Here is an 11,211-nt window from a genome sequence, read left to right as displayed (position 1 = left end):
CGTAGAATCGGCCGGTCGTATGTCGTCCTACTTTCTTTTATTTGTAAGAAGATAGTGGATAATTACTAACTAACTGATAGTGACTATTTCGTCTAAAAATAAAAAAAACAAAAAAAAAAACTTAACTCTCATTTAATAAAGTAATAGTGATTTTTTTCGATGTAACTGCTTGCTAATTATTAAATTACTCGTTAATGGAATGCATATTCAAATACACTAATGCCAAAGACTGTTAATTCTGGTCAAACGGCTGAAGTAATTATTAACTTACTATCTGAACAGTAAATTTTATAACACTAACACTTCTGTTCGTAAGGAAGTTAAAAAAGCAACTGAAAGACTGTTTAGCCTCCAATATTTACATCTTTGCTGCATTTTTTTTTCGTGGTGTTTTCCATCCCGTATAGAAACCCGCTGATGTCTTCAGATTGAAAGCTACTAATTAGTTAGTGGAAATACGAGTGCATAAATTTTAGTAATCATTCTGATGATTAATTGAAACTGAATAGCAGTTACGAGTTAGATTATTAATAATGGTTTCTGTAATTTTCTGTGGATGGTTTTGCATTTGGTATTTCTGATTTTGTAAATTAATCAACGTAAATCTCTTGTAATATTTTGATATGAAAATAACACTTTTTTTTCTTTCATTCTTTTCTCAACTTTCTCATTAGTACCTACATTTATTATAAAATCAAACTTCAATGAGAGAATTTTGTTGTTGCAGTTTTAGGAAAACCAAAATATTCTTATTCTACAAATATCCACTTTAATAATCAAAATTAAAATGTGACATAACGCAATCATAATTGTTTGTTGTTTTTTATTTGATATTCTTTTTTTTTGTCAAATTGTGTAATTGAATTTGATCATTTTAGCTCAATTTTTGGTAGTATAGAAAAGGAACTGATGACGAAAGTTTTCTGTCAACCGTCAACAAAAATTCGAACACCAAGATATTTTAAAATTCATAACCGTATTAATATTCAGAATAAGAATCATTTCGATATATACCGCCGTATTTTTACTTCATTTGGCCTAACGAATAAGAATTGACTAACTTCTGCATACAAATGTTTTCATGTAGAAGAATTCATAGCTTAGACTAACCTGTCGCATTACCTTGTTTTATAAGGTAATCCTGTGGTGTTCAAAGTTCAAGTGGATTTCGCTAATTATCGGCTTTTATCAGTATCGAAAGTGACCCAATACATGTTTTGTTTCAAGATGTAAATTTTCCACCGGGAAATTCCATAATTTTTTTTTCAACGCGGATAGAGAAATCTCTACGAGCTGCTCCACTCTTGCAAGTCTAAAAAAAAGAATTAAACAGTTAAAATATTTTTAACAGCAGGTGGAGCTACCTAGATTTTAAGGCTTAATTTATCCAAAAAGTTTAATACTACGTAGGCGTATAAACAAATATCTATAAACGTATGTACCTATAAAGAATATAACAGGTTGAAAAATTGTTTTACTTCGGTAACCCGGATGATGTATTTATGTATTATAAAGTTTTATACTATTTAAATACTTGTACATGGCCAGGTAGTTGGGGCGCTTGACTCGCAATCTGAGAGTCGCGGGTTCGAAACCCCGTCCCACCAAACATGCTCGCCCTTCCAGCTGTGGGGGTGTCATAATGTGACGGTCAATCCCACTATTCGTTGGTAAAAACTTTGCACAAAATTCAAAAGATAGCTGTAAAAGGAATACTTATTAATCACGATTGTCAAAAATTAATTTTCACCTAATCTAATGTAGATCTTCACAAGTGATATTTATACTGTCTTTGTTACTATAACTAATCTTTATGCTGTTATTCGTGATTAGGGGAAGGTAATGTTCCTGCACTTGAAAGTAGAAAGAATATCAGCTGACTATGTACTCTGAAGATCAAAATTAATAACATAAATTATTTTATTTCCATGGCACAGCTTGACAAAAAAAAAAAAAACAACAACTTGAATGCTTCACTGTAGAGTTTCTGGTAAATACCTCATCTATACAAACTTACAGTGGCACATTTATGAAGCTAAGTTAACCATGGAAGAGTTGGTACAGGTGTTCAGAATGATTAGCGTCTCTACTTTTCACGCATAAATTGATGACCACGCAAAAAATATTTTACTCCTGTTGTATCTTAACGGTTGTCACATTGCCTTGATAGTTTGACTTTGGAAACGGAAAACAGTTAACTTCTTAAAATACCTACTCAACATTTTAGTAGCCTTTTATCTGAACCCTTTTACCATTTAATTTTATTGTTTCTAGTATTTCTAAGAACTTGTGAGTAAAAGTAAAGAATAATCCAGGGGCCTTTTGAAAGCTCTATACTAGGGATGATAAAACTGTGCCATTTCGTTAGTTTAAGCTTGAAGTTCTGACGATTGTAGATTAGCTGAATGAAAAGCACGTTCGCCCCTAATCTCAGATACAGCTATTACTGGAAAACTGACAACATTAATTGTATAATGAATGTTGTGCTGAAAATGGGTGTCTTGTGTGACTGGTGAATTATAGTTGTTTATATACGAATTCTTTTTAAGATCATACACCTTAAATTCCGTCATTGCATTTGGTTTTTACGCTTCGTAGTTTAATAGTCTTTACACGTCCCGCCGTATAGACTAAAATTTAGTTTCTTTGTTGCTTTACAGAACGGCTAATCATTTTTTTTTTTCCTGTTGCTGTTAGTTATGATGATTTTTGTTTTTACCCAAGTCACAGGCGAGCCGGTTGGAAATGGACAGTGGATCGGTCTGGTGTAGCCAGTCGTTGGACGTGGCTGCAGGCTCAGGTTTCAGATCTGGAGTACAAAATTCGGCAGCAGGGAGAGCTACATCGAAAGCTGCGGGCAGCGAAGGGATGCTTTTCTCTTGGTGTGCCAGGCTGCCCTATTGGAAATGATAATGTGACTAATAAAAACGCAAGTCGGTCTGGCAGAAAACTAACGCCTATCGAAGTGAAAATCGCCAACATAGAAAGGCGAAACGAGTTGACGGCATATGTAACTGGACTTGAAAAAAGTTCGGAGAACAGTACCATTGAGGTGGCTAAAAAACGCGGGACTTCAAGCTTCGAGAATAAGCAAGTCAACGGCTTTGTGGATTCGTCAGTAATGACAAAAAACAAAAGTGATTCTGGAGCGCCTGTTCCATTGATTTCTTGTCCCAACTCTAGTCCACTTCATCCTCCTTTCGTTTTAACGCCTGTTATTCCATTTTCTCAGTTCAGAAATGCTAGCGATTCTAAGACTAAAAAGGAAACTCCAAGTTTCGTGGGTAGCACGTGCCAAGCTAGCCGGACACGACCGCTTATGAACTTCAACAAGAGGAAGATTTTTAAAATCTCAGATCTACACCAGACGAGTCGTAAGGCATCCAGGTTATCATCGGTAAGATGTACTTGTAGTTGCCAGCGAGAGATGTTGCCGTGTATTGTGTGCGGAGGCCGTTTTAATAACACTCAGTCGTTTGATCCAGAAACAACGCCCGTCTCTGAACGTATAGCCCTCCTGGACCCATCATTCCACCAAGTTCTTTCCTTTCCACAAGGTAGGATGTTTTACTGGTTTTAATTGTGAAATGTATGCTGTTGTAGTGATATCCAAAGAACTAATTTAAAGCCTCTGTACCTTTTATAAGGGTCTTGTCGTATTTTGGTAAAGTGGTGATAAACCAACAGAACAAAAGACTGAACTTTATATAACACGCCATACTTTCATTACTTTCAGCTGATAAAAATAAAGCTGAATAGTTGGCCCTTTGCCAATGTTTCTGAACTTGCTAATGTTTTGACGTTGTGTAGTTACATGAATCGCACATTTAAGAGATTTTATTTCTGTATTTATTATTTTCAATGTTTTTTAACTGTTTTATATATCGAAGTGGTAGTGGTGGTCTGTTGTATAAATTATTGGAGTGATACAAAGGAGTTTTAAGTAAAAATTGGAAAAGTAATAGATATGGTAAATAAACGTTAACTACACGACGAGATATGCTGGTAACATTAAATAAAAAATGATTAAATTAACTCTGAACAAAAAAAATACTTCGAGAGCTTTGCATAGTATTAATTTGTGGTGTAGAACATCTAGATGTCACTTCAAAACAATTTATAACATTTGATAATCCTTTCTATCGTAACTTACATGTTTTCTTTATAAAGCCAAATAGGCACGCTAAGCTTTAACGATTATTCATCTACTTTAATACTTGAAATTGGCTTGTGAGCGTGCGTTACTACAAGTTCGATACTATAAGATAATCGGTACTGTAATACACGGTGTGATAGTGTTTGTAGATTAGTTGAGAAGATTACAATATAGTAGTTAACATTCGTAATGAGCCTTATAAATGTCGAATTGAATAATTTTAAAATGTTTTTCGTAATGTCAGAATGTACTTTAGACTTCGTATGTATGCGTTTTCAAAATTATTTTACTGTTTACATCTTAGTTTTGAAATGCTCCTTCAGTACAGAAATGACGTTAGTTTCTGTTCGACTTCATTTAACAAAATCAAAAAAGCTCCTCGCTGAAATGGAGTAATGTACACTTCTTTAAAACTCATTATTGAACATGAAGTTTAAAATTTATTTTGTTTTCCTATTGTTAGATCGACACAGATTTACAGAGAAAAATAAAAACTGTAAATTTCAAAGGTGTCTATATTTAAGATTGCACCATTAACGACAAAGACATTAGTTTTTTAGGAATGCAAGTTTAGTGAAAAGCTTTACTTTGTTTACACTAAAAAATAGGAGAAAATGTATTTGTAGTTGAAACGGATCTATTTTTTTATTATATATTGGCAGTTTTATAACATTGATTTCAGTTATGAGTCCGCATGTACTCAACGTGGATTATCATACCTTTACATGATGTTGAACCTGTACATCTAAACTGAAAGTGTTCATCCACACGCACACAAGTGTGCCTAAAAACGTGGCGAGTTGTGACGAAATCGAGTTGTATGTAGTGTGTCAGCAAATACTGATAAAAAAAAATTTAATACCATGTAAAACATCTTACTTTGAGTCATCACTGTTTGTATCGTTTCTAAGTAGTAACTTATTCTATATTCCAAAAATGTGATAACATAAAATTTATTGAAAATTAAAATCAGCGGATAAATTGTTATGAATTTTACCTTCAGTCTTGTGTGTACATAAACAGGGTTAGTGTTTTATAGAATACTTGTGTAAGTGGGCCAGAAAGAAATGTTCTGTATATTGAAGATAAATAAATTTTAGAAAGGTTCAGAGCAGTGGAGTTTGGGGCTACACAGTATTTTTAGAAATATAGATGTAATTTTGGACGTTGAAGAATTAGCATGAAGGAGTAAATAAAAACCCATATACCTCGATGGTGTTTAAGAGGCTAAAGACTCGTAGCTAACGTAAAAATTCAGATTGGCGCCAACAGAGGGTGCGAGGGTTTGTTTCGGTTTCCAAAGTTTTCATGCTGAGAACGAACTTACTCACTTAGAAGGGAGTATTCTTAGCTAGGGGGAAGGAAGCATGATTTAGGGACATATTAAATTCATACAAAATAAACTGCTGTGTGGAACTTGTAAAATTATTTAAACGTTACTTACAAGTATATTATAGTTCTTGAAAGCATTAATTTTTGTTTATTATTGAAATCAAAAACTAAATAAGCCTGCTTATGGTTTTTTGACCGACATACTTGGGTAAATCTGATGTGATTAACCAAATAACCTTGTTTTACTTATCTATCCATACTGAGTGCATTTTGAAACACCTTCTAAAAATGTTTGTTCAAGAATCGTACGTTGTTTACTTGTCTACCATTTATCGATTTTTTTCCCTCTCTCCTCTTTAAGAAATAAAACTTAAGAAGATATTATGAAGTTTATAAGAACTCGAAACCCCAAACTCCCTTGTTATTGTATTATTTTCGTCATACGTGACGAAGCAAGAACTAACTGTTCGCGCATTCATCGAGTATTGACTTTTGATAAATGACAAGGGTTTTTTAACTACTTACTAGGCTGTTTGCACGAGCAATCCGAGCTTTGTTCTCAACCGTTCAAAGTTTTATCTTTCGTGACGTGTATCTAAATGATAACTTTGATGTATTTATATGTTAAGGGAGGTTAGGGCACGGGAGACATGACCCGTGTGATGGTGGTTTTAGTCTGTGAATCAATGAGCAGTGAAACTTGGCCGTCATCTTTTCTTGAAAATGAATACTTTGAAATTTTATATATGCTTTGTCAGCATTGCTATATAATTTGAATGTGTAGATACATAACATAAAGGTTTACTATGACAATAGTGGCAGGTCCCATAAGGTAACTACACTTTTAAAATAAGTATACCTAAATTTCGTAAAGGTGATCTTTTCTTACTATTACTAAAAAAAGTTCTCAGCAAAGTATATTTGTGTTCAAAAATGTGTAATATTGGTTAACTTGTGTTTCCCAAATTTAATTTCTTCAAAATCGTCTCATTTAAATTATCATGGTCGCTGTACGTACTTAAAAATGTAATTCAAAGAAAGCATGTATTTGAGGCATGAGATGACTCTACACTTTTTTTATGGTCACAACGTTTCGTGTTGGATAAAATATTCTCTACCTATTAAAAACAAAAAGCAACTGCATAAATGTGGGAAAATTTAACGAATCATGGGACTCCCTATGCAACTCGCTTTCCTTACTTTTTGAAGCTCCTACTCTTCCTTATTTTTAGGCATAATTCCTATTTTTCCAAATTTTTAACAGCATCTTTGGTTTAGCTCAACATGTAAATACATAACGTATCGAAAAACGCACAACTAATGGCAGATATTTCTATGAAAATTAATTATTTAAAAGATATATATGTAATTAATCATCGGGGTGCTCGAAGATAGAGCAGTCTTCCTTCGCCCCACTCGAGGATTAGGAAATGATATGATCTTGGTTGTGAAATTAAAAACTAAAGTGAATAGGTTGGTTGTATAGGGATGTCATCAGAAAAGGATTTTTTGCAAGATGAGTAAATTGTCTTTGCTTTCTTGTGATTTTAGTGTAAACATGACCATTATTCATGAGGGACGACCAAGTGCTCCTATATTTAGCTCGATACATCTTGAGTTTTCAAAATTAAAGCATGTGCACCAGCTTTTGCTAAATTGCGCTTTGTGGTTACTGTTTGCTTAAGATTTAGCTGCACGTTTGATTTTTGTGTCTTTTCAGTCATATCCTGAAATAACTATGGTAGTTTCAATAGACATTAATTTAATGCTAATCTAACATAAATGCACTTGGTTTGGTGTTCTATTACTTGTACAGTTTGCGTGTCCATGGCAGTGGTGCTTGAAACAGACTCTTTAATAACAAGCTCCATATTTTTAGATTAATGTAGGAAAGTAAAATGTACAAAAAACACGATTCTGCTACCAGTGGTTAACTTGTGTAGACAATAATGGTCGTGAACTGTATCAGCTATTACCAAATGATCAATTTCACTGCTTCTCTAATATTTGTCGGAAGACAGTAGCTTGTGATAATAGTGGCAAACAGCAACTCTTGAAAAATTAACAGGGAGATAAACACAAACTGGCTGAGACGAAAGTTCTAGTCGGCGAAAACATTTCGGTGCGTTTTTTTTTCTTTTTCTTAATGGCTATGATAAAGTAGGTAATTGTGTAAAAGCGCCCCGATAATTCCCCTCCAAAATTTAAATTATCCTGACTAAAGGCCATACTTTTCCTGATGGGCCTGTTTGAAGGCTTGGAATAACTAAGCGGATACAGTACTTTTTTGTTTGTTTGGGCATTTAGATCGTTTCTCTTAGGGTAAGTCTACTGGGATACGAGGGAACTTTCTCGATGGATTGGCCTATCAGAATAGGTTTACACCAGTCGCCTCATGACTAAGTAAAATACCTAAATGGTTTTCTGCGCAGATTATGAAAGTCGAAAAGCCTACCATTGGAGAATAAATAATTTTCAAATTAAGCCACAAAATTAGTAATAAAAACACCATTTTTAAACATTACTTTGTAAAATACCTGGCACAAATATTCAAAGATGAAGGTTACTAATGGTTTTGTTTCACTTCTTATTCGTTTTGTAATATGGGCGCATCGCGCATTTTCTTTCACGTGACCTCCTTCAGCACCCAGATCCGCCACTGGGTGAATTCTTAATATTTATACCCCTGTAGCATCTCCGAATTATTAAACAGCATATTGCCATTGATTTAAAAGTACTTAATAAGATTTGTTGACCGGTTAATAATTCTGTATTCTTGCAAATGCGTCGTTTACATTCCAAACGCCCCCCTCTTCTTATGGAGTGAAATATCAAGGTGATTAGTAATAGTTTGTAGGTTGTTTTTTGCTACATCATCATTAGGGTTCTTCTTGAATTTATCACAAGATAAATGGTTACCCATATTTAGATATTTTTCTTCAGGTGAAAGTGACTTCGCGACGCAATTAAATTCAATGTACAAGTATCTCTGCTGTAATCTGTTTGAAGAAACCAGCCATGAAATATCGACTTTATTTCGTTTTTGATGATGCACAGTTAAATACAGGGTCTGAATATAACTTGAGTCATACCGCTAAATTTGTTATTGGAAGTTGTTACAATTACAAGCCCAATAGTGAACATTTAACAAGCTTTGTACTAGCGTTAATATACTGAAGACCACTGCTTTACAAATCGGAATGTCTTGAAATAGTAATGAATTGCAATGACACTTTTTTTTTCTGCGTTTTTCTTTAACACACCGAAGAGAGAGCCACTGAGCTAATCAATTTTGTGTGCTGTAGAACGCAATTGTATTAAGAACTTCGAGATTTTCAAAACAGTTGATTGGTCTTGTTCCTTAATCTATACATTGTAAGCGAGAAATGTTTTTTTTATGTAGCCGTTAGCTTTCTAAACTGGTTACATGTTGTCTATATACGAGTAACATAAGCACTAGGTATATTAATTGTACTAACAGTTGCAATGTACTTCCTCAGCGTGCATAATGTCTTTTAGATTTAAGTAGTCGTATCTTAATTATCCTACCGGATTCTTTGAAAGTACAACTACGTGCGTGTTTTACGGATAGCTTACATCAAAATTATAATACGGTTTACGTTTTAATAGGTGCGTATTATCCGTTTATTGTTATTATTAATGTTACAGGACAGGTTCTTTTGAATTATTTGGTAGAAAATGATACTAATTCCGGGTCAAAAAAACCTTTTATTTCTTCGACTAACTATACAGATAACGCTGAACAATCACTTGATAATTTTCTTGAATCTGTAGTAGATTTGGTATCTGTGTTACTTCGTCAAAATACAAACTCGGTATTCACGAAATTAAAATAATACGCTGAACAAAATATTTGCTAACTCAATGATCCTTTTTTCTGTTCTTGCCCGACTCGTGTTTTATATCGCTCAAATCGTTTCGTTAGCCGTTCAAATAAATTCTAGTTATTAAGCTACGCGTTAATCACGTGAAAAAAAAAGAATCCGTCTAACCATAAATAATAGAAATGTCTATATAAAATGAAACATACTCTACAACTGTAATTTTCATTTTGACTGTTGCTACGTTACACGGTAATAAATGTTACGAATATTTATATAATGTCTTTATTTGCATTTACTTGTAATATTCGTCGAGTAATTATTGTATAACTCTTATATTATAAAATAATGTTTTTACTTGCTTATTTTAAATTGAATTTGACTAAACCGATAATTTCAAAGCATTCAACAGCAGAATAAGACCGCAATATTATCGATAAGAATAAAATATTCTGAGCTGATGAACACATGATGTTTTATGAAATCAAGTTTTTACACAATTAACGGAATAATTCGACAGTAGATTAACAATACAAAATGATTGTTAATCAATACTTAATATATTTTTTATTTGGAAATTTTAATAAAGAATTTTTGAAATAAAGTAAAACTAAAAAATATAACCAAAGTGTTCCATAAAGTTTACTTTTGAATGCGCGAAAACTAAACTTAGCCTTAAATGTTTGAGTTTACCATTATCTGCTTGGATAAAGGATTAATTTTAGACTCGCCCATTCTCTATCAGCGAATAGTGGAGCAGTTTAACTACTTTTATTAGTAATTACGATGTCCTTATTTGTAAAGAAACCATGGTATAGTCTAAACTCGATTAGTTTTTTACTTGTGCAAATCGTTATGTTCACAGCATTAGTTTCGAATTTTGTACTTAATGTATTAATATCGATTGATTGAAGGAGCCAGGTTTACAGCTGGACTGTTGCTTTATAGTGGTAAATCTGCCCAAATGTACTTTTACAAATGTAAATATGTCACACAATACGGGAAAAGTGGATTGTTTCGCTATTTTTGTATCTGAGACTAGTTGGATGGGTTGAGGGAAAATTGCATCCAATGGCTCTCCAACAGATGAAAGTCCGATGCTATAATGGCGGACAGTATCACCACCGGCAACCGGCTAGCTTGCTATGAGTCACCCGCATAGAACACGTCAATATTGTTGACGTCGTAGCAAACACGTTGTACTGGTTAAATAAGATTGAAGCCGACTGTCACACTGCAGTCTTTAACCGTATCAGTATTTTATCTGTCTACTAAATGAATACTGAGTATATATTTCTTGTTTTTGAAGATGTTTAAATAAAATGCTGTTTCTGCTGTTACAACTCCTTTGTTTTGATAAATTATCAAAAATCTTGCTAATTCAGTAACATATTTTCATTTATAATCAGAAACGTAACAGTTGTTTTGCAAATGATTAAAATTATAATAAGTGTTAAATCTGTTGCTAAGCAAAAGAAATGACACTTGCAGTTAAAGAATGAAAAAGTTAGTGATGGGTTTTATGAAAGCCAGAGAATAGTTTAACATATCCTGGATGACTGCTAGATATGATTATACATGTTTTAATTCACCTTAACTATGGGATGATGATTCATTGTCATTTTAAGAAGTTTTCTGAATTATTGTAGTCAGTCATGTGAACTGTCCTTGCAGCTGATTGTTTTTATTTATCTTTCTTAGAAAAAATATACTTAACATTTAAGGTGAATATGGACACTGATTTAAATAGTGTGAATTAGTGACGATATACCATGTTAACCTCTTCTTAATATAAATAAAATGAAAAATGGTTGATAGGTTTCATATGTTTAAATTAGGGTTGGACAATCACAACAAATGTCATACCTTATTCACACACAC

At 33.2% G+C, this 11,211-nt stretch overlaps 1 protein-coding gene across 3 annotated transcripts in view; it reads left to right on the top strand.

Annotated features, from left to right (window-relative positions):
• Positions 1-11,211, top strand: part of LOC106469248 (KAT8 regulatory NSL complex subunit 1-like) — a 55,413-nt gene that overhangs the window by 21,040 nt on the left and 23,162 nt on the right. For all 3 annotated transcript variants that reach the window (XM_013929719.2, XM_013929720.2, XM_022397713.1), the window contains exon 3: positions 2,725-3,557. In XM_013929719.2, the coding sequence (XP_013785173.1) occupies positions 2,725-3,557 (833 nt within the window). The remainder of the gene's footprint in view (positions 1-2,724; positions 3,558-11,211) is intronic.

The sequence above is a fragment of the Limulus polyphemus genome, unplaced genomic scaffold (assembly GCF_000517525.1).
Source record: "Limulus polyphemus unplaced genomic scaffold, Limulus_polyphemus-2.1.2 Scaffold3375, whole genome shotgun sequence".
Taxonomy (NCBI): domain Eukaryota; kingdom Metazoa; phylum Arthropoda; class Merostomata; order Xiphosura; family Limulidae; genus Limulus; species Limulus polyphemus.
This window is presented reverse-complemented; position numbering and strand designations above follow the sequence as displayed.